Source organism: Pan troglodytes, chromosome 9 (assembly GCF_028858775.2).
Source record: "Pan troglodytes isolate AG18354 chromosome 9, NHGRI_mPanTro3-v2.0_pri, whole genome shotgun sequence".
Classification (NCBI taxonomy): domain Eukaryota; kingdom Metazoa; phylum Chordata; class Mammalia; order Primates; family Hominidae; genus Pan; species Pan troglodytes.
In genome coordinates, this window is record NC_072407.2 from 48316829 (window position 1) to 48340786 (window position 23958).

At 54.7% G+C, this 23958-nt stretch overlaps 1 protein-coding gene across 1 annotated transcript in view; it reads right to left on the reverse strand.

Moving 5' to 3' along the window:
- The window catches only part of ALX4 (ALX homeobox 4), a 50296-nt gene extending 41914 nt beyond the window's left edge, over positions 1-8382 (reverse strand). Inside the window, exon 1 of the mRNA XM_016920714.3 lies at positions 7473-8382. Coding sequence (XP_016776203.1) covers positions 7473-7938 — 466 coding nt within the window. The 5' untranslated portion in view covers positions 7939-8382. The remainder of the gene's footprint in view (positions 1-7472) is intronic.
- Between the last annotated feature and the right edge of the window lie 15576 nt (positions 8383-23958).

Sequence of the window (23958 nt, forward strand, 5' to 3'; positions counted from 1 at the left end):
GCACACGGGTACTCACCCTTGCACACCTGAGGCTCGCACACTGGGGGACACAGACACAAGTGCCAGAGGACAGACATGCCTTTCACCAGACTACACACAAACCCTCGGCCTCGCCCTGAAACACTCAGATAGCAGGACGTGGACCCAGAGAGAATGGGCACGGCACACACCGCTCACATTCATGCTGTGCACACGCTCACACAAACACCTAAGCTGGCTCCTGGGTGCACTTAACCATGTGGGGGCAACACTGCAGGAGACACCAGTTCTTCATTCATTCTTCCAGCCAGCGAACATTTGTTAAGCCCAACTGTACAAAACACTTGGAAGGACATAAGCCGTAACACAGGAGGCAGGGACTTGGCATGTTCTACCTCCTAGGAGAAGGTCCGCCCAGGGAAGGTGCTCCATAAATACTGGGATAGGGAAGATGAGTGGACACAGGGGCCATGAGCCCGGGGCCTCAGCTTGAGCCTGGTCACAAAGACACTTGCTTACCCCCTCCCTATTTGCATCCCAGTCCTGAGCCCAGAACCTGCATTCCACCATGGCCCTGTAGGACCTCCAGCCGGCTTTGTGTCCTGTGATGGCTCCCCACTCAGGACCTGTGTTAGCCTCCAGGGAAGCCTTTTCCACCCACCTTACCCCAGTTTCTCCTGGACAAAAATGCATGTGGGGGTGAGGAGGGAAGACAAAGGGGGTGAAGGTGGGCCCAGACTGCTACCAGCACAGAAACTCCAAGAGGGTCTTTGGAAATTGTCAACACTCCTGCATTTCATACAGCTAAAATTCAGACCCCGGAGCAGAACAGACTTCTCCAAGGCCATGGAGGAGTAGAGAATGCAAAGGTGGAGGCTGGGGTGATCTACACCGCAACTGTGGGCCCCGGTCCCCACGTGTGCCACGCTGGACATCAGTGTCATGGTCCAAACCTCCCACAGCTTCCCAGCCTTCTCGGTTGTGGCCTTCAGAGCCCTGGAGAGCCAGTTGTTCTGCTCTGACCTGGGTCACCAGGTCCTGTCCCTCTACGAGGTGCGTGGGGCCAACATCCATGCTGGGCCTCCAGTTCAGAATGAAAATCCACTCTTAAAGAATCTGCTTTAAGAATCCGATGAAGCAAGCACTGGCTCCCTCTCTGCCCCCAATGTGCACCGGCGCCAGTGCCCAGCAGCCTTGACCAAGCGGTCCCGAGTACAAGCGGCGCCTTCACCGGGAAAGACAGGTACCTGGCAGCCGGTGGCCCCTCTTACCCCGCCCGTATCTCCCAGTGACCCCCTCCTCACCAAAACGGCACCCTGGGAGCCGCGGAGCGCCACGGTGACCCTTCCAACTGCCTCTGGAGTCCAAATCCGAACCGGTCCGCGGCCCTGAGTACTACCCTACACACCCCAGCCTTGGCTCCTCAGAGCCTTGCCTCTGCGTGGCTCTTCCTCGCCGCTGAGCCACAACTCCCTTCCATTCCTCTCTTTCCTCGGCGCTGGCTGGTGCGGGTTGGGGTCAGGTGGAGAAGCCGGTCTTTGTTAAGGTGACAGAACGTGCTGGGGGTGGGGGCCGGGGCCAGGGCCGGTGCAACTAGGGGGCCGCTGCCCTTTCCTGGACACAGTGGAAGCTTCTTCCGCATCACCAAATTTTTGTCATCCTTTCTGAGGGACCTGCTTCCAGGCAGCACGCAAGTTGTTGTCCCGGGTTTACTCCGCACCCCTCTACTGGGTGAGGAAGGAGCATCTTGAATGGAGATGGGGGTGTCCCCGGTTTATACATCTGCAGAGGAGAGGTGTGCCGGGCTGCGCCTCTGGAGGCAGGGTCTCTGGAGGCCGCGGTAACTGATATTAGAGAAGACCCCGGTTGCAGCTGGGAAGGCTCACTGGCTGGAAAGAGGTGCCTCCTCCTTCCAGCAAAGGGCCCTGTTTGGAAGGGCTGCTTCTCACTTGTCTAGTGGCACCACAGGACGGTCGGCTTCCACTCGAATTCCCCCGGACGGTATCATCACATAGCCGGGTCCTCGCAGTGTTGGTTTCCCAATCCGATGACTGTCACCTCGGTGAGGACCTGTGCTGATGCCTGGAGAACCCTGCGCTGCGGGCGCACATGGCCAGGTGGCGCCTGGCAGGCGACGTCCGGGTGCAGGACCGCGCTCTTACCGCCCCACCCCAAACCGTTGCCTGGGCCTAGGTCCTTCGGCTTCCTGAACAGGGGTTTGGGGGGCTAAGGACGCTGAGGCTCCGGGGGCAGGAAGTTCTCTCTGGTTAAGCGTTCTCTCTTCTCTCCGGCATACACTCCCCTACCCACCCACCTCGCCTACCCTCGGGGCGAGAGGCTCACCAAGGCAGGGCGCGCCCCCCCATGAATCATCCCAAGGCCTCTGAGCCGCGGGGGCTCCGGGCAACTATCCCCCTCCTCTCCTGGCCTCAGGCACCCCAGTCCAGGGGTCTGCAGAGAAGCCCGAAGCCCGGACAAACGCGCCGGACGTCAACAACCTCTCATCCCTGGCAGCAGCAAAGGCCAATATGTTTCCATTTCTTATTTAAGTTTGCCACCAAAACAAAGCTGCGCGCGGCTGAGGGAAGGAAGGCGCTGAGACCGAGAAGAAGGGACGTCCCGGAGAAAGTGCGCCCAGCTGATCTTAGAAACCAGAGTCCTCCGGGACTTCGCCGAGATTTTCTATAGGGCGTTTTAATCTGTTTTCCTACTGCGGGCCGGCGTCGCAGCGCGTGCGGCTCAGGGCTTGGTGACTCCGGCTTAGCCCGGCGGTCGCGGCGAGGTTCCTGGCGCAGCCGCTTGGAACTTCGCATTAGAATCGGGACCGCGCAAATGCCCTGGCTGAAGTGTCACCCTATTCAAGAAACACTGCTGTCAGGAACAAAATGGGGTCCCCGGTGCTCCGAAGTATCTTCTGAAATTTTCTTAAAACAACTTACAAAAAATGTTTTTGCTTTAACGTTTTACAACGTTTAAGGAAACATGTAAATGGTCTGTTTCTTTATCCAGATGGTCGTCCTAACTGTGTACACATACATAACAATTCTTCCAACTTTCCTCCTCAGAGCTAAGCACTTCACTATATGTAAATTATAATAAAGAAAAGATTGTGCAAGATCGTGCAAGTCGATTGACTTAAAATATTGAGTTTTAATCCAGGCCCTCTGTTTTTCTATTTAACAACGTATGTGTTTGGACCAGACTGGTGAAGCAGGCTATGGAAATTAACAAAGTAAAAAATTAAAAGCATGTTCCTTCGCCATCCCTCCCTCCAAAATTAAACAACAGTCGCCCCTTCCTGAGCAGGCTTCAGTCCCAGGCTCGAGTTTTCCTGCGATCACCCCACAGTCACCCACTGGCTGTTGCTGCTTCTGTCGGGTTTTCGTTTATGCCTTCTTTGGGTCGTCTCTTGTATACAAAACACACCCCAGTTCTCTAACTAAATTCAAATACGACCCCGGCAGAATTTACACATTTCGTGGTGCATGGATTGTGTCGGTGCAGGGGAAATAAATACCCTCTGGTATTTAACCACTGCGTCTAATTCGAAAAATCGGGACTGGGTCCCTAGGCGGCACCCCAGGGGCTCCAGCCTGGCCCGCGCCTCCCCAGACCTTGGCGCTGAGAGCGCTGCTTTTGCGGGTGGGTGGATGGAGAGGTAACAGTCTGCTTTCAACAAAAACCTGTCGCCACCGAATCGAAAGCGAAAGGGAAGGGGGAAGAGGGGCAGCTTCCCGCAGCGGCCCCGCGTCTCGGGACAGGTAGACTAGGACCAGCACGCGCCGGCTGCAGCTCCGGCGGTCGGATCCGGAGTTTGGGGGCGAGGCGCCGGAGTCCCTGCCCTGAGTACAGGGAGGTTCTTTGCGTCGCTGAGAAACGTCGGATCTCCAACCCGACATGTCTCCTGTGGCCCAGGCGGCCCGCCCTGGGCTCGGGCAAGGAATTCAGGAGGCCAAAGAGCGGACCCAGAGTCTGGAGGGGAGAATGGTGAAGTCTTGGGTTGCAACAGAAGAGGGCTCGGTGGGGGCTCTTTCGTAAAAACGCGGTCTTAGCACCCAAAGGACACTGCGGAGCCGCCTTAATCATCGTTCTTTTAGCACATTTGGGGAAAGGAAGGCCCAAGTTGGGGTAGGGACGCTTGCAGCCCGGGAGGGTTTCTCTCACCAACTCTTTCCGCAACCCGGTCCAGACCCGGCCAGCAGAGACTGGAGGCGGCTTCCCCGCCCCGCACTCCCTCGGCTTGGCCCTGGCTCAGCTGCCCGGGGCACCTTCCTTGCCGAGAGGCAATTGGACTCTGCCGGGAGTGGGCCCAGAAGTTGAGGCCCAGGAAGAGGCCTCCGAGCTTCCCCCTTTTGTTAGGTGTAGTTACACACGTGAAAGAACAGCTTTCGCCCCGACCTCCAGGGCTAGGAATGGTTGCCAGGTCTCAGCTGCCTGCCTGAAGACGGAGATCAGCCAGCGCCAGTACTGGCACCAAGGCCGCCCCTGCCTCCGACTTTCCCAATGCTCCTGGGAGCGTCTAAGGATTTTTCCTTGAACTCCATTTCTCCGCTTTTGAATATATACACTCTCACAACTGTGGGAGAGAATCGTTGTCAATGCATGCCTCAGTTTTCCTGCTTGCTGGCAGGGTAGGGATCCCACTCCAGAGTCCCTCTCCTCCTGGCTACTTCTGTTAAGGGCAGAGCCTCACCTTTTGTATCCTCAGTTTCTCCATCTTAGACCTAACGCACCTAATCCCTTTCCTAGAAGGACCAGACATCTCCTGGCTGGGGAGACTCAGCTGCTGAGAGAGGGAAAGAACAAACACTGACTTGCTGTTTATTGTTTGTGGCTTTGCCCCGAGCAGTGCCTCCATCTTAGGCAGCATGGAGTGGCATCCTGCCGGTAGTTACAGGCTCCCTTTGGTCCCAGCCTGCAGTTTATGACCCAGAGCAGTGGCAGGGACTTGCCCTGTCCTCAGAATTGGGTGCTCTCCAGTTCCCAGCGGCTCGGAGATAGATAGGGATGGAAATGTGGGCGGGGGTTGGGAGGGGCAGGGGTAGCGGGGGCTCTTGCTCTTGCCTCTTGCTGTCTCTGCAGAGGCACATTTATGACCCAGTAAGGCCTTTCTGTTATCACCCCAGGATGCAGATGAGGAAACCGGGGTTTGGGAAGGTGTTTGCTGTCAGGTCACACTGCCACGGGTTAGGGGCAGTAGCGGGTCAAGTGGCTAGCCCTTTCCGTCAGCTCCAAAGGCTAGTGAAAGTAGAGGAAGGGCCAGGCTGGCTGTGGGGGCCCAGCAGGGCACAGAAAGAGGGCTCAGGGGAGGTCAGGCCTCTCCGCCTTTCCTCTGGACCTGAAGGCATTTAACCAAGAGGTGGGGAGCTCCTTAGGCTCTCTTCTTGCCTAATGTATCAGCCTCTTCAGAGGTCTCACTGGTAATTTTCATTAAAATATGAAAATTCAATGCAGTGGAGAGAGAGCATGAGCTCCCTGGCTATGCAGGATGAACCTCCATAGGTCCCCTAGTCTGTGACCTGCCCTCACCTAATAGTCCTGAATGACAGGGACGAGCTGGGGCCTGCATCCCTGGGCTGGGAAGGACAGCCAGTACGGACAGGGCTGAGAATCTCTGCTGGCTTAGCACGGAAAGAGCGCCTGTATGAGAGCTATGTGTGTCCATGTGCGGAGCTGTGTGTGTCTGTGTGTGGAGCGGTGTGTGTCCATGTGTGGAGCTGTGTGTGTCCGTGTGTGGAGCTGTGGGTGTCTGTGTGTGGAGCAGTGGGTGTCTGTGTGTGGAACTGTGTGTGTCTGCGTGTGGAGCTGTGGGTGTCTGTGTGTGGAGCCTTGGGGGTCTGTGATCTGAATGCCTGATCTCATTCCAACTGGAGGTGAAGAGGAAGGTGGAGGAAGTGGGGAAGAGCCACTGAATCTTTCTAAATCTTCTCTCAGTTCTGTCCTATGGGTTTGGGAGTATGTGGCTCATTCGAGGCCACATGGGCATGTGTTCTTGGGGTATGACCACATCGGCTCCTAAAGAAGATGCTCTCCGCGTGTGTGTGTGTAGAGTGCAATTGTAGACAAGCGTATGACTGTGAATGTTTGTCAGCAGCCATCTATGAACTAGTTCTGCGCCTGTGAAAGAAGGAACCTGAATACGAGAAAATATCTGCCATCGGCTGTTTTCCCAAAGTTATTCTAGCCACCAAGGCCTCCGCCGTGTCCCAGCCTCTGTCCCCAGGCCTAGTGCCTCTCCATCAGCCTGGATCAGGGCAAATTCCCTGCCCCCAACTCTTCTCACCAGGGCCGGACCTGAAGGCCAAGGCCTCCGGGTATGTGCTCAGGGCTCCTGGCCCAGAGAAGGTTTTTCCCTTTCTGCGTCTTTGCTTCCCCTTCCGCTTTGGGGTTCAGGAACCCCGATTCTCTGGAAGAAGAGAAGGCCTAGGCTACCGAGCTGCTCTGGCTAGAGACGTCCTTGAGTGTCTCTCTCTCCCGGGCAGTGGTGGCTGTGCTCTGGGGGGCCCAGGCCTGCCTCCTGTGGCTGCGTTCAAGGCGGCTTGGAGGTCATTTAGGCCAGCTCCCCCGGGTTCCCCGTGGGCTCAAATCAGGACCCAGATCCTTCTCTCTTGCCACAGCTCTGGGCCACCTGGGACTCGGGACTTCCTGTCTCCCTTCCTACTCTGTCCTAAACCATTGTTCAGAGGCCTGCCGCCTCCAAGAATCGCCGAGGGAGAAGCTCCAGGGGAACTGGCCTGCCCGCATCCCCACTGCCAGTAGCGCTCAGGGTCCCAGGACTCGGGTCTTGCCAGACCACAGTGTCCCCTGGGACCCTAGGGTCTCTGGCTCCGCACTGTGTTGCGCCAGTGCGCCTGGATTTCCCGTGAGCTTTCGGCCAACCACGCTCCGGGCTTCCCGCCTGGCTCCGCACCTGCGGCGCTCTCACCTGCGGCGGCGCCGCCCGAGGAGCCTCCCAGCCGGCGAGGAGCGAGGCCTCTGCAGTCCTGCTGTCCCGCAGCCCCGCAGCCCCGCAGCCCCGCAGCCCCGCAGCCCCGCAGTCCCGCAGCCCCGCAGCCCCGCAGCCCCGCAGCCCCGCAGTCCCGCAGCCCCGCCGCCCCGCAGCCCAGCGCCAGAGCGCTGCGCGGAGACTCCTTAGCGCTGCGCGGAGACTCCTTGCCGCCGCACGCCCTGGGCCGGTAAGAAGCATCCGCTTCAAATCCCGCCCAGCGGGCAGCGCAAAGCGAGCGGTTTGGGGAAATGCCGAAGGGACCGGGAAAAACAAACTCCAAGTCGAGTTTAACAGCCGAAACGCTCCGTGCCTAGGCCGGCGGACTTGAAGGAGACAGAACAGATCCCTTGGCTCCCTCGCAGCGATCGATCCCGTTTACCGACCAGAGTCACCACCCCGCCCCCAGCCCGCCAACTCATACCTCCCGCAAGCCACCAGTTTCAAGGGATGCGGAAGCCAAGCACCCCGTGGTCCCCAGCACCAGGTGACCCGCACGTGCACTCACCGTAGCAGGGAACCTGCAAGGCCGCGCTGTGGCCGCTGCTGCCTTCCTGGAGTTTGAGGCTGCCGTCCGGGGGCGTCTTGCAGGCGCCTCGCTGCAAGTAAAGATGCGGTTGCGCGGGCGGCTGGGGCTGCGGCTGCTGCTGCTGCGGCTGCGGCGGCGGCGGCGGCTGGGGCTGCGGGGTCGACGGCTGGGGCTGGAACTTGTTAAAGGAGCCCCGCGCCGCAGCTCCACTCTCCAGGGGTGTCGCCAGGTCCTGCTGCCCAGCGCCGTAACGGGCCCGGCTCTTGGCGTCCCCGAATCCCTGTGCTTTGGCGGCGGCCGACAGGAAAGTTGTGCCGAACTTGTCGCCTCCGGGAAATGCCCTAAAAGGCGACGAGCCCTCCCGACTCTGCGACACCGGGCTGTAGTAGGCGTCCATGGCAGCGGCCGGCGACTCGCAGTAAGAGACGCAAGTCTCAGCATTCATGCCTGGCTTGCGCAGGCGGCGGGCGGGGGCGCGAGCGAGGGCGCGAGGACGCCACCGCGCGCCTTGGCTGGGAGTTTGGGGAGGCGAGGAGGCTGTGGCTGTGCACTCCGTGCCCGGCCTGCTCGCTCTCCCTCCTCCCCTCCACGCCTGCCTCTCTCTCTCTCCCCCTCTTCTTTCTCTGTCTCTCTCCTCTCTCTCCCTCCTCTCTCTCTCTTCCCCTCCCTCCCCCCCCTTCCTCTCTCTCTCCCTCTCTCTCTTTCCTCCCTCCCCACAGCTAGCCGAAGGAAAGAACGGAGGGCAGTAAAAAGATTCAGATGTTTCGGAAAGTTGACCAGATCTCCCAAACCCTCTTAAGGTTTTGCAGCGGAAAAAAAAAATAAGTAAATTTTTTTCCCTGCCTTGCTTCTTCCTTTCCCCCTCTCTCGTCCCCTCCTCCTCTCTCCTTCCACTGGCCCCTGCCCCCTCCTCTCCACTCTTAAGGAGATGCTACTAACTCGCTAGCGGGGATTCAACCCGGAGGCGCCCGAGGGCTTTTCCGATTCTAGGCGGGGCTGGGGAGGTGCCAGGATCCCCAGGGCTCCCAAGGCTAGGCTGAGAATTGGCGGGGTGTCGGAGCTTTGGCCTAGGGCAAAGGGAAATGCAAATTTTAATGACAGGTTAAAAAAAAGCCCCCCAAAATAAACCTAACAGGTTTTGACATTCGAAGCCAGGGGGACCACGGGCCTGCGGATGCAAGCGAGTCCTACGGACTCCTGCGCGCGAGCTCGCGGGCGCCGCTGCGGGCCTTCCCGCTGGCACCTTTTCCTAGGTTTCCAACCTTCCTCCCCATTCCCGTTCCTACGGGAGATTAACACACACACAAGCCTTCGTCGTCTAGTGCATGGTCACTTGCACGTCTTGTTAACTATTTCCCTCTGCTGTAAGGGCGCTGGGCTGGGATGTAGCGGAATCTGTGCTCCCTCAAGCCCTGGGGAAGCCCTGGGCTGGGCCCGGCTTCAGAAGCTTTAGAGCGCTGCCCTCTGCGCTCCCTTCTAGAGGCCGCACCGTTCACGCCCCACGTCTGCGCCCAGGCGAGGGGATTTCCTGCCAGGCGAAGTACAGAGAGCGGACTCTGGAGACCCCCTGACCTTGCCCGATAGTCGCGCTGTCACCTGTTCACTCCTTGGGGTCAGGGGTCGGGGAGAGGGGTGAGACCGTCTCTTCTCTTTCTGGCCTCACTGCCCCCGACTGTAAAACGAACTGCTTGGTTTTGATAGGTTGTGGTTTCACCACCACTGCGAGCCTCAAGGCCCCTGGCACCGCCACAGCAAGGGAAAAAAACTTTGCGCGTGCAGCCCCTCGATTTCGCTTCATGACAACCGTGCTAGAGATTGGCGCCCCCAATTTTCTGATGAGCTAACGGAGGCTCAGAGAGGGGCGGCCACCTGGTCCAGGTCACACAGCTGGGAAATAGCCGTCGCGCCCTGGAACCTCTGCTCAGGCTAGTCCCTCCACCGACCTGGAAGGCCGTGCGGACAGCGTAGATGCAGAGGGGAAACTGGCCCCCGGCTGTGGAATGGTTCAAGTTGAAGGAGACCAGCTAGAGCAGCCTTCCTTAAACCGCTGAGAAATCGTTAAGCGAGAACGTACCTCTAGGGAGTCTGGGAGTAGGGTGAGAGGTAAAAGTGCAAGGTAAAATTAAAGAGGGCCTGAGCACCGTGAACGAAGGAATGTGGGTCAGATGTCAACTTTCTGCATCTAAGGTCTCCCAAAGAAAAAATATACCTGGGGGGTCGCGCTTCTGCTCCCAATCTCATCTGGGCTAATTCTTACCCCCACCCTACCCCCTTAGTATCTCTGGTCCTTGCTCCGCCGCCGACCGCGCGATCCCACATCTGGTTTCCATCGCCGGCTTACCTTGAAGTGCTCGTTAATAAAGATATTCCGCAAACCAAGCCAGGAGCGCGCAGGCTCCAGCCGCCCCCCACTCCATGCCCAATGGGAACCGCGCCTCACTGGCCCGCAGACCTAAGCCACTTGAGAGTCCTTTATTTATTGAGCTCCTGTTGTGCCAACAATCTGGCAATACAAGGCTTATCATACCCATTTTGCATATGGGTAGACTGAGACTCAACCAAAATAATTTTCCAGTTAGCAAAAAGCGGAGTGCTCCTGCCATCATCCTAAATGCTCCTGTCCAGCGGTTTCTTCAAGTTCCTAGAACCTGCCAAGGTCTCTAGCCTGTGCACTGTAGCATAGGTGGTTTCCCCTACCTGGAATTCCCTAAACTCATTCCTGCACTTTCGTCTGGCTAATGATTCAGAGTTCAGCCTAGAGCATCTTCCTCTAGGAAGACTTCCCGTCTCTCCTAGTTTAAGTTGACGCTTCCGTTTGCCTCATCTCCGTCCCAGATCTCGTGGTTGTCTGGTTGCCTGGCTGTGAGTGTATCTCAACCCCACTAGTTGCCCCAGGGCAGCCTCCTACGTGCCTGGCACCCCACAAATATTTGTGGAATAAAAGATTAAACCTGGACCAGGCGCGGTGGCTCACACCTGTAATCCCAGCACTTTAGGAGGCCAAGGAGGATGGATCACAAGGTCAGGAGATCGAGACCATCCTGGCTAACACGGTGAAACCCTGTCTCTACTAAAAATACAAAAATTAGCCAGACGTGGTGGCAGACGCATGTAGTCCCAGCTACTTGCGAGGCTGAGGCAGGAGAATGGCGTGAACCAGGGAGGCGGAGCTTGCAGTGAGCCGAGTTTGTGCCACTGCACTCCAGCATGGGCGACAGGGCGACAGGGCGAGACTCCGTCTCAAAAAATAAATAAATAAATAAAAATAAAATAAAATAAAGATTAAACCTGGGGCTGTAGGACTCTATCACCTCAGTTTATTCCAACTGCTCAGTGCAGCACCAAGTTCTGAGACTCTTTCTTTGGTTTCCCTTAGTCAAGGACAGCTGGTCACCCACCCACCCCCTCTTCAAAAATCAAGTAGCGGAATTAACAGCGTGCTGGACCTTCCTGAGCCTGTGCCTTGAGAGCAGTGAGTTTTCTCACAGCAGGGGCCAGGTCTGTCTTGTTCACTGTAGGGCTTGGCACTCATAAAATGCTTGTTGAGTGAATGAATGAAAGTGTCCTATGGTTCCCAGGGGCTTAGAGATGCATTTTTTTGTCAAGGAGTTCCAAGCCAGCAGCCTACTCCAGTCTCCTGTGCCCAGCAGCTGCCTGTAGGCACCCAGAAGGTGGTGGCAATACCCCCACTTCTTTCTCCACCTCCATTCCTGTCTAAAAAATGAGGGAAGGACTATGAGAGGCAAATTGTGGTGGAGAGGGTTGGGGTGGGGATGACAACCCCGAGACAGGAACAATTGCAATTGTACACTCTTCCTAGAACCTCTGAACCAGGCGCACCCAATGCAAAAATTTGCTGTGTTTCATGAAGCATTTTTTGAGCATCACCTCGCCTCTTACCACCTAAACACTCTGAGCTTGTATTACCTGTTTAATTACTGCCTTGCTATTCAACCTTTCCCTGACCACCTGGATATTCAAACCTAAGGATTTCATGCCCTAAGCCAGAATCTTTCCTGTCTTGCCTGAGACCCTGTGTCCTTGGAACGAGTGCCTTTAGTCCTCTGCATTTTATCTTATAGATGCATCCAGGAAGAATGAGCGAGTGCCAACAAGTGAGAAAGTGCCTTGGGGACAACGTTCCGGGCAAGTCCTTTGAATGTGTGACCTGAAGCCCTCATGCAAACCTCCACCGACTCCCTCTCCTAGGTGCCTTCCAAAACATTCCAGGGACTGTGCTAATAAGAGCAGCTGGTTATTTCTGTTTGTGTTCAATCATTTGTTCCTCTATTGGTCCTTCCGTAGTTGAAAGTGGAACCACTCCCATCTGGTTCTTAAGCAAGGATGTAGGGCATCCTTCCAGCTTTCTGGCCACAGGGAGAGTGCTGGAGCCTGAGTCTGGGCCTGACTGCTGCTCTCCAGGTGCGTTATTTCTCCCGCAGCTGAGGCTCTCCCTGGCTTGCTGCCTGATTCCTGTCAGGTTCCTTCACACGCCAGGCAGTTTCTGCATGCCCAGTTACTTCACTGTGTACTGGGAGACCCAGGGGACTACACACCCACCTCAGCAAGTCATGAAGTCATGTGCACCACTTGGCTGGAAGTTGCCAGCTCTGCAAATGGTGGAAGGCTAGGATAACTGCTTCTAGTCCTGCACTCCCACCCCTGGCAAATGCTCCACTGGCTGCCCCTTTCTCCCTCCCTTTTGCTTCTCCCAGTCAGCCCTCCAGGAGGCAGCTTCCACATTCTGTGGCCTCAGGCTCCAGGCTCCACACTTGGGAAGGGTGTGGGAACATGGTGAAGAAAAGCCTTTCTTCCTCAACCCTAGTGTTGGGTGTCACCTCCTCGCTGAGGCCTTCCTTCGCCACCCTAGCTACCCCTGTCACATCTTCTTTTTCCTCCATAGCGTCTACCGTGATCTGATATTATCTCCCACATTTGTTAATGTACTTGGTTTATTGTCTGTGTTCTTCCTAGAATGCAAGTCCCTGGCCACTGTCTCCCCAGTACTAAGTGTAGTACTTGGCACACAGTGCTGCTCAGAAAATATGTTGAATAGATGATTGAATGAATAGCCCAGAGGACTGCCCCTGGCTGGGGGGGTAGCTGCCCAGTCCTGGTGGCTCCGGTAGAGCCCAAGGGTGGGGGATTGAGTTGGTTAGAGGGTGCCCAGTGGGGAGAGAGCACAGCAGACTCTTTTTCTTTCTTTTCTTTCTTTCTTTTCTCGTTCTTTTTCCTTCCTTCCTTCCCTCTCTCTCCTTTCTTCCTTCCTTCTCTCTCTTTTCCTTCCTTCCTTCTTTCCTTCCTTCCCTCCCTCTGTCCTTTTTTCCTTCCTTCCTTCCTTCCTTGTCTCTCCTTCTCCCCTTCCTTCCTTCCTTCTCTCTCTCTTCCTTCCTTTCCTTCCTTCTTTCCTTCCTTACCTCCCTCCCTCCTTTTTTTCCCTTCCTTCCTTCCTCCCTCCCTCCCTCTCTCTCTCTCTTTTTTTCTTTCTTTCTTTCCCTTGAGATGGAGTCTCACTCTGTCGCCCAGGTTGGAGTGCAGTGGCACGATCTTGGCACACTGCAACCTCCATCTCCCAGGTTCAAGTGATTCTCCTGTCTCAGACTCCTGAGTAGCTAGGACTACAGGTGTGTGCCACCATGCCCGGCTAATTTTTTGTATTTTTAGTAGAGACGGGGTTTCACCGTGTTAGCCAGGATGGTCTCAATCTCCTGACCTCGTGATCCACCCACCTTGGCCTCTCAAAGTGCTGGGATTACAAGTGTGAATCACTGCACCCGGCAGAGCCACCACCTTCAGTCTGAGCTGCCCTCTACTCCCCAATTATCTACTGCACTGCCACCCTGGCTGAGCACTGTGGACGTGTGATGAGGGGCACCCCGGATCCTTGCCTGACTGACCCAAGCCTTGAATTCCATGTGAGTCAAATGGGGACTACGCCCACATCAGCGAGCCCTGTGCAGCACTTGGCTGGAAGTTGCCAGCTCTGCAAATGGCAGAAGGCTACAATAACTGAAGTGTGGGGTGGCTGAAAGGACACTTTGGACACCGGCAGAAAAGACGGGAAGAGTCAAGATATGAAGCCGAGAAGCTTCTAAGTCTTGCATGGGAACCCTCCTGTCCTAAGGAACCCTGTGCACTCACCTCACACTCTAGAAATAACAACGTAATAGCCACAGCCTATCGGCAACTGTTACATCACAAGTCAGCCCTTGCACACTGAGATCTTTGCAATCCTAACAATAGCCTTACGGTGGAACTATTATTCTCATTCTATAATGGTTACGAAATCGAAACACAGACAAGTGAAGTAATAGCTCGGGGCCACACAGCAAAGCAGAGGACTTGGGATTCGAACTCAGGCGATCCAACGTCAGAAACTATGGTCTTAACCACTGCACGAGTTATCAGAAATCCCTGGAGCCAAACACTACGGGGGACCGGCGGACCAAAAGGTTCCTAACTCCTTTGGACCTCCAGGGCTCGCAGAAAAGCTGCCACTTCTCCAGAGCCGCCAGGGCGGGCGCGAGAGCAGCGAGTCCGCGCGGGTCCTCGGCGCGCTCGCCAGACCCAGTCGACCGCGTGACTCACCACGTCCTCCGCCGGGAGGAGGTCAGCATCGGCCCTGGGCACCGGTCCCCAGCCGCCGCAGCCCCTGCCCCAATCTCCCCGGAATGCGGACGCCGCCGCAGCCCCTGCCCCAATCTCCCCGGAATGCGGACGCCGCCGCGCCAACCCGAGCCTCCAGTCGGATAGAGGCAGGGAGGGAGGCACTGCCCACGACGAGTGCTCTCCAGGCGCTGCAAAGAGCAGGGGTCGCTTAGGGGCTTTGAGACCGCGGGCGGACCTCGGGGGAGCAGGCGTGGGACCCGATCTGTGCCGGCTCAGCAGGGCCCCAGCAGCGCCCAGCGTCGCCCGCCCTTCCTCCTCGCCCACCTCACGCTGGGACTTGCACCCCGAGTTTAGGGGCTTAGCCATTTCCGGAACTCGGGCTAGTGGACTCTGGGGAATCAGGCGCTGGGAGAGGCCTTCGCAGCTGCGTCTCTCCTGCCCAGCATATTGTGTTGAATGAGGCAGGGGAGTGAGGGGGTCGTAAAGGAAACCCGCATTCAGGGGCACACCTTCATTTATCTGGGAACAGCGCGGATCCCAGAGGTGCGGGATAAACGAGGCGTTCCAGCCGCTCACACGCTGTTTGGTACCCCGCGTCTATGAAGCACAAAGCAGGAGCGGATTGGAGGTTTTACAAACTGACCAACCCCGCCGCCCGCGCCCGCTGGAGGGAGACGCACACCTTTGCCCTGCATATTCGCTTCCAGGCTCTGCATCTCTGCTCTTGGGGAGCCGGCCGCCCGCTTTTCCGCGCGGGGGCTGGGGTTCTCGCCTGAAGGCGAAGTCCGGGTGCGCGATGGAACCTGGTGCCCCGCCCTCTCTGGCAAGGGCAAGGCCAAGAGCGCAGGGCGGGGAGAGGAGCTCCGGGGACCCGCGGAAAACCTGGCTCGAAAGCCCTGGAGGCGAGCTCTCCACCCTGTTCGGTGGCCACCTTAATTCTTGTTGAACCGAGAGGAAGTTGTTGAAACCGGAAGTCGGCCTCTGGGGTCTGAGCCCGTCCACCCTTTGCAGATCGGTTACAGCCGAGGAAAGCACAGATATTTTAAGTCCTCACATAATTCCCACGTCATTAGCCAAACCCCAGGCCAGGTGTTTGGAGGGAAGCCCCGTGTGCCTACTTGTTTTCTCCCCGTCCCTTCTCTCCCGGAAGCTGGTCCTTTAAGGTTTCAAAATGTGGCTGCAAAAGATTGGTGGTGGAAGAGGTGGGCCAAACGCAGCGCCTATCCAGGGTCCTATCCAGGGTCCTCAGGCACCTCCTGGGCAGACGCGAGGCCTCAGTTTCTTGAGGTGCTTGGCAGGAGAAGTGGATCTGCCTTTATTCAGCCGTAGTTCCAGGGAAGCCAGTAGGAATGTTCTACCCATTTCTCAGCTGGGGAGGTGGAGGCAAAGGAGCGTGATGGCCAGGGTATCTGAAGACCCTTCAAACTGTGTCTGCTTGTGCCTGGCTCTGGAGAGTGGGGGAGGGCTCAATGCTCTTAGTAGAATCTCCAAGGAGTTCCTGGCCCCCAGAAGGTTAAGCTCCACTGTCCTGGGCAGAGCTGGCCCTTGGGACAAAGCATCCCTCTTCCCAGAGTTGTCTCGGTTCCCTCAGGCCTGGACCTCACTCCCTTCCCCCTCCTCCCTTTCATTCTGCAATGCAAAGGTCTACATGCCCAGCCTGGCACTGCCCAACTGACAGCCTGTGGGTTTGGGGAAGAGGGCTCTTCTGGGGTGGGTAGCACCTCTGTCTGGTAAGGAAGGGGTGGTCCTTCCATCCCACCATTCAGAAAACCGAGCTGAAGCTGGAGAGAGTCAAAGGGGCAGGCTTCCATGAGGACGGGAGAGGGCTGGCTTCTTGATTCTCTCTGGCTGATACTCAAGCTTGGCTCTGCGTCCACACCTCCCTCCCTCCTTTCCCCACTCCTACTCTCCTCCAGTCCCCAGAGCCCATTGTTCAACCTTGTGCCATGGCTTCACTCACAGGAGGGAGCATGGTCCATAATTCCCTTGTCTCCTCCCCACAACTATGGCCCTGGGCCTCCAAGAGTCCTTCTTCTCTAAGGTTTCATTTGTCTGTCCACCTGCCCCGCCCCCCACCCCAAGAGTTGGTGGGCAGTCAGTGGCAGCTGTGTTGACTCCCATTCCAACCCTCCCTCCGTCCCCAGTATGGTCTCTGGATTGGGAGGGGGCTTCTGGATTCCCTCCAGGACAGAGCTGGAGTGAGGCCTCTGTGATAGCGGGGAGGCCTGTGGGGTGGCAAAGTGGGAAGGAAGGAGGCAGCAAAATGCTCGGACAGTGGCTACATTAGTGGTGAGGAGCCCAGCTTTGAATCCCAGCTGTGCTGCTTACTGGCTGTGTAATGCCTGTAAGTGACTGCCTTCAGGGAACTCAGTTTCTCCTTCTGTGAAATGGGGATAATAATAGCCCAGTACCTACTTCATAGGATGGCTGCTTAGATTAAATGAGATCATGCTGACTTCAGATTTTCCCACCATTTCCATATTGGAGACTGCTGTTTTAGATACCCTAGCCCAGGCTGAAAAGCCCCTGAAGTGATCATTTGGGGTTCCTGACCTTCAACAGCTGGGAAAATGGGTTATATTCACCCGCTTCTTCTACCCACAGCTCGCCCTGGGTCAGGGTCCTTTCAAAGCACCAGGAGTGAAAAAGCCAAAGGAATTAATAACTCCCACGGTCCGGCCCTTCCTGTCGGTGCGCAGGGAGATGGAGGGCGTGTGTTGAGTGGGAGAAGGTCTTAGGGGTAGGGTCTCTGCTGCTCTCCATCTCCCGGCTCTGACCCACCTGGCACTTTAAGTAGCACCTTCTTCACCTTCCTTGATTCGCTTCGTGAGCTTACTACTGCCTTGTGGAGTAGGGTCTATGTCCCTGTTTTACTGTTAGGGAAAGGGGAGCCCAGACACGCATTGCCGTTTTCCCGAAGTCACTGGGCCAGCAAGAGGTCAGGTTGACCCTCCAGCCCAGGGCTGCCGGCTCCCAGGCCTGCTGTCTTTATCCCGGCAGCCTCCTGCAACCTCCCCCACCCTGCCCTCCTGCCGCCTGCCTCCGGAGGGAGGGGTCCCTGCCCTAGCACCTGTCATAGGAGGCAGCCGGAGCGCACATTCTGATCGCATAATCCCGAGGCTTGTGACTGGCAGGGAGGGGGGCTGAGAGGAGCGAGGCGGACATCGGGGAGGGCAGAGCCGAGGGGAATGCACAGGAGAAGTACTAGGGTAACCTTAGCCACAGAAAGAGACAGAAGGAGGGGGACAAACATGGGGCTGCTTGGCATAGTGCGCGGCACAGAGTAGGTGCTTAGTAAGTGGTGGTGGTGATTATATTTCGATTGCCTCCTGCTACTCATTAGCTGCGTCCAGCCTGTGCAACTCCCCCGATCCGGCCGGTAGTATCTGAGGATTCCAGTGGCCAGACCTCGACCCTCTCTCCCACCCCTCCTGAGGTCCTTCCTTCCCCAGGACCCACGGGCGCACAGCTGGCCTCTCCATACTCCCCCCACACGCCCAGAGCAGGCCCAGAGCGCGCAACTGCGGGCGAACTGACACCTCTCCTGGCGTCGACCCCTCGGTCCAAAACTGAGTCCAAGGGCCCTGATTACCGATCTATGGGAGGAAGCGCAGCGCAGCGGCTTTGTTTCTCCACCCCCAGGCCTTGGGGAAACTTAGGGCGGCGCGCGCTCCCAGGTCGACTAAGACCGGAGCGAACCGACTTGCAAAACCACAAGGGCAACTGATGGGATAAAAAGAAACACCCAAAGCCATAGCCTCGTGTGCCACTCGGGCCACTCCCGGAGCAAAGAGGCGAGGCCCGGAGGAAGCAAGCTCCGGAGGTCGCTGGGAGGTGGCTTCTTCGTTGAACTTCTCGAGCGCCACTGCTCCACCCCCCGCCCCCCGCCCCGCGCATCTCAGCCGACCCGCGCAATGCGCTCTCTCTCGGTCCTCACTCAAGGTCTTGGGGCCTGAAGGAGGCTGGGCCGCGTCCCGAGGAGGAGCCACCCGCCGGAAACACCCAGGAAACTACTCGTCCTCAGGGGTTGGCTGTGGAACGAGCTTTGGCTGGAGAGCCTGGTACCGTGTCCTGGCTGTGTCTGCGCAGTGACGTGCTTCAGGGCCTGGACACCAAGCTTCCTCTCTCTCAAACCTTTTCCCTCAGGTGCTCTGCCATGCTCAGGAGCGAGGAAACTCCTCGCTGCTTTCTCTAAATTGAATTCGTTTACAGGTCCCGGTCGAGTTTTTCAAAGGGTGGTGGAAAACGCGCGCGCGAGCTCTAGTAAAGCCAGGCAGAGCTGGTTGCTAATCCGTGGTCTGCGGTTGTGCCATCTTGGGCAAGTCACTTCTCTCTGTGCCTCCATTTCTTCACCTGTGAAATGGACGTGATTATTTCTATCTCCTAGGAAAGCTGTGAGGATCAGAGATCACGTGGGTAGATGCTCCCTTAACTTCAGTTCTTATTCTCACTTGGGATGGTTGCAGGTTTTGCAGAGCTTGGAGGAAGATGCAATTCTAGAAGCCACCCTGACCTCCTGTCCAGTCGAATTCAAATGAAGTAGTGGCTAGATTTCCCCAGATCCTCTTCCAATGGGGTCCCGGGGCCACATGACCTGCTCTTTGATGGTCCCTCGGCTCCCAAGTGTGGCCAATCCAGTCCTTTCAGGATTTGCCTCTAAAATAAATCACTGGTCTTGCCCTTTCTCTTGCCAAGTTAACTAGCACTGTTTCAATTTCTTAGAGACGAGGAGTGGGGTGCAAAATGAGCTTTGTTAATTATTGCACCTAGGGAAGCAATTGATGCTGATTTCCCTCCCCCTCCACTCCTCATTTTTTAAAGGTGAAATTCACATAACATAAAATTAACCTTTTAAAGTGAACAATTCTGTGGCGTTTAGCATATTCTTAGTGTGGTGCAACAACCATCGGTCTAGAGAGGTTCCAAAACATTTGCATCATCACCAAAGGACCTATTTTCCTTTTTTAAGGATTGCTTGCCCTTGGAGCTGAGATGCTATGCAGGTAGACAAGGTAGACACCAGGGCTTTTCAATGCTTTTAGAAAGAGCTGCTTCCCAGATGATTGCGAAGTTGATCTCAAAAGACTTGGGAGCTGAGGAAGTGGAGTCGGGTGCTTACCCAGAACCTACAGAATCAGTGTGGGAGAGAGTAGGGAAGGGAGTGAGAAGGACTATGGGACAGAGACCTCCATCTCCAGGCCCAGGTTGAGGGTGTTTGCTGATCCCGCCTTCCAAATTATAGGTACGGTTTCCATCCTGCAGGAGCAGTGACTCTAGAAATACATGCAATTCACACAAATATTTTACATCCATGACTCTTCGGCTTTCTAGGGGAGACGTTTCTTTGATGATCTGATGAAAGTTGAGGACCCTCTTTCTGGAAAGATGCAGATAGATGCTGTATTAGTTTCTGAGAGCTTCCTTAACAAATTGAAGCAAACGTGGTGGACCAAAATTTCTTCCCTCCCAGCTCTGGAAGCGGGAAGTGGAAGATCAAAGTTCCCGCAGGGTCGTGTTCCTCCAAAGGCTCTAAGAAAGAATCTTCCTTTCCTTTTCCCGGCTTCCGGGTCCCCAAGCTTTCCTTGTGACTTCATTACTCCAATCCCTGCCTTTGTCTTCCCAAGGCCTTCTTCTCTCGGTCTCCTTCTCTTCAGTCTCTGATAAGGATACTTGTCATTGGATGTAGGGCCCACCCGGATAATCTGGAATGATCTCATTTGACAGCCTTAATTTAATTAAGCTGCAAATACCCTTTTCCCAAATAAAGTCACATCACATTCTAAGGTAGTGGGGGTTAGGACTAGGACATATCTTTTGGGGGTTACCATTCAACCCATTATTGTTGCATACTCCCATTTTCACATAAAATTTAGGGGGTCTTCAAGCCCCTGTCCAATCTAGGAGTTGCAGTTTTAATGCCACTAAGTAATCCTTTGATATCACTATTTGAAAGATGGAGAGAAAAACAACCAACCTTGTTCTGTAAATCCAAATTCCTATAGTTCTCTTCTTTTAAGGGAGGACACACCTACATATGGTTAAAAGGAGAAAAGAAAACTGCCATTTGGCCCCAGTGATATCATCTACCATTTTGAGGAAGGACATTCCAGAGCAGAAGGCTAGAGACAGACAGTGGTTGCCTTTTTATAAAGAAGCCCTTGGAAAATGCAGCATCAGCCAGAATCTAAATTTGTGAAAATGGACCAACAGGAAATTTCACCCCACGTCAGACAAACTTCATAAGGGCGCTGTGGGGGACTCTATTGCTCAGAGAGGCTTTTTAACAAAATTGCAACTTTTCACCAGACCCCGAGGGTATTGGGAAGTTGCACAAAGATCGTCACACCCTTTCGTGGCTTCTCCTCCCTTGGTGGTAAGGGAGGAGTAAGCTTTTTCTCAAAGAAAAGGAGATGGTATGGAGGAGGAGAGGCTGGGGAGAGGCTACTTCCAGAGCCAAGGATGAGGACGGCTCCAAAGATAGAAGTGACAGCTTCCTCAGCTGAGTCCCTGGGTCGCCACCTGTGTCCTTCCTGCAGATCGGATTTATAGAGTGTAACATTTTAATAAAAAACACACACACCTTCCCATTTTGGTGCATTAAGAGATTTTTAACAAAACACTGTAATGTTGCTATAAATTTTTCTCCCAGCACCCTCGCAAGTAATAACTCAGCTCTGGCATTTTGCATTTAATGTTTATTTTGATGGCTACATTCCAGCCAGAGTGGGGGCTCAGGGTGGGGAGGGGTGGGGAGAGAGAAGCAAAAATGCCTCCTCTTTCCTAACCATTAACTGTGTGTTTTTAATAAAGTCCCTACAAATTGGGGAGCCAACACTTGGAAAGGAAGGAAGGAAATCATGACACCTTATCAGGAAGGGCTAGTGGCCTCAGCTCTAGGAAGTAGCTGGGGTTAGGCCCCAGCTGGATCCTGCCAAGATGGGTCCCCAGAGGGTTTCTGGAATGTTCTGCCTAAAATGCCCTTCTCCCTTCTCCCCAGCAGCTTTGGAGGCATAGCTCAAGCCTCATCTTCTGGAAGTTTCCTCTTAATCTTCTCTACTGGAGTGATGTGCCCCTCCCCTGAACAGTGTTCATTCTCTCCACCCATCACCTGTAATGTAGATGTTGGCTAGAACAGACTCAGAGCAAGGAATGTTGAATGAATGAAGGAAGGAAGGAAGGAACAAATGAATTAAGTAGAACTGGTTGGAGAATTCCCTTTCGTTATATCTGAGTTACTGCCATTAAGGCAGCTATTATGGGAATGGTTCATTATTTTCCCCTTTGGATCTGAATGGTTTAAAATCAGATGGAAATCAGTTCACAAGCCCCATCTCGTTCACAGGTTTCGTATTCCAGATTTCTTATACCAAGGACACAGGCCAGAGGAGAGGTTGTTTAGGTCATGTAGTGTGTTCCTTTGGCACCAGGTCAGAAGGAAAGGTGAGGGCTGCCAAAGATGTAAGGGCTGCTTCCTGGAAGGTTGAGACTAAGGGTCTCAAAGCCTCATGGCTGCTTACGGCCAAGCTTCCTGTCCCTTGGCTGTGGAGCCTCCCCAATGTCCTCCCACCATCAACCCTTCCTTCTTACCAACTCCCAGCCCTTCCTGCTTGCCTTTCCATGGGGCCACTGATGAGAGCCTGAGCTCTGGGTGATGCCCTCTTTTTTGCCCAAGGCTTGCTCAAATCATAAGTGGAGATAATGAATGGAAAAAACATTATTAGCTTGTAAACTGCAAAGTGCCTCAGACATGGAGGGTGACACTTAACACAATGGTTGTGAGTCACATGGGTAGTGAGTGGGTCAGACACTGGAATCAGAATGATTTGGGCTCTGCCGCTTATTGGCATGGGGCCTCAGTGTTCTCATTGGTACACTGGGGACTTTAGTAATTGGGTCGGGGGTGGGGTTATTTGAGAAAGGTCATGGGAAATGCTTGGCTCAGGTTAGCGCTCCACTGTCACTTTCCAGGATAGGAGGGTACCTGACTGTACACCTGCCACTCTTTGATCCCTGGACATAGTCAGCTGGCTGGGCAGGGGTGTCCTTCCTCCACTTACCTCCACCCCTTGCCCTTCCTTCACTTTCTCTGTGGAGGAAAAGTGTTCCTCCATCAAGGTTTCAAATTCTCCCTCTGCCACTTCTGCCACTTATTAGCTGTGCAACCTCAGGTGAGTTACTTAACCTCTCTGGACTTCTGTTTTCTTTTATTTGATAAATGAGGAGGTAATGGTTGTCTTGATGCATTATTTGAGGATTGAAGGAAATGATGAGAAAGGCTGGCACACAGTAGGCATGTCTAAATGTTTTTCCTTATCCTTCTTTCCCCAGGTATCCAACAAGCAGATACTGTATCTGATGTTGCAGTGCCTCTTAGGGTCTACACACAGATGGTGCCTAATAGCTGCTCTAGATGGATGGACTGGCAGAAAGCTGCATTGCCTGTACTGGGGAGCTCTCAGGGAGACCACCTCACTCCTCCTCCATGAGGACAATATGCATTTTCCCTTTTTACAAGCTCTCAGCCTGGCCCATGGCATTTTAAAGCTGAGATAAACAGTTCCAGGGCAAAGCCAGCGATCAGGGCTGATCTTGGCTCTTTCTAAAGAAGTGTTTCTGAGCCTTTTAGGCAGGATCTCAGCCCCCACCCTGCTGCCCCTCTAGCTTTAATGGGTGCTGAGCACTTTACACCCCGTGAAACCCGCGGCAAATGGTTCTGGTCTCTGATGTTCAGTCCAGGCTGGCAGCAGGGGCTGGCGCTCAGCCTCCGCCTGAGGAAATGAAAGCCCGATGGAGGCTGGAGGAGGAGGAGGCGCGGGAATGTCCAGAAACAGCATGGCAGCTGAAGCAAGCCAGGCCTTTACCCTGGCGGCGCCATCCCTCAGACATCTCTCCCTTGTCAAACTGAGGGCAGCAAGACCTGTGGCTGTCAGGCAAACTCCTGCTTACTCCCAGAAGCCCTTGCAGATCAAGCTGCATATCTGACCATTAGTAATAATTAACAGTCAGTAGTATTTACTTAGTACCCATTAAGAGCCAGACCCAATTCTGGGCTTGTTCCATAGATTCCCTCTTCTGGGCCACCCAATCCAAGTTAGCTCCCTCCCCACCTGCTTTATTTCTTCAGAGCACTCGGCACCAGCTGCAGTTACCTGGTTTATGTATTTGTTTACTCATCTGTTCTTGTAATGTGAGGAATCATGTGTTTGCTCTGCTCTGTCTCCGGGGCCTGGAGGAGAGCTTAACACAGAACAAGTGTTCAATGAATATGAACTTTTTTGCCTGAATGAACGGAAATCTTCAGAGTTGTCTTATAGGAGGATACTACGATCATCCCCGTCTTGCAGAAAAGGCAACTAAGGCTGAGAAGAGGCCAGGAGCCTTGAAGAAAGGCACACAGGAAGAGCAGAGCTGGGACTCTAACCCTGAACGTTTGAGTAAAATCTGTGATGTTCTTCTGCTCCACAACCACCTCGTCTCACTCATCTGACTTCCCTTGTGCTGAATATCCTGTTGGAAACAGAGGCCTCTTCAACGATGAAAACTTGCTGCCCTTCTTGTGTTTGAAGAAACGTCTCCTGAATATTTGTATTCATGACCCTACAATCTTATTTTCTGTAATTTTTACAGCAACCAGTCAGGTCATTGTCATTATATACCATTTTATAATGAAGAAATCAAAGCTCAGAGAGGTTGAGCACTTGCCTAAAGACACACAGCAAAAACACAGCAGAGCTGGCATTCAAGTCTGGATCTGGCTGTAAAGCCCATGCAGGTCTGGCCTTGCAGACACGTGGCTTTCCAGGGTGTCTGAGGGACCGCTCTGGACTCACATGGCTAGGAAGTGGTAAAGCAGAAA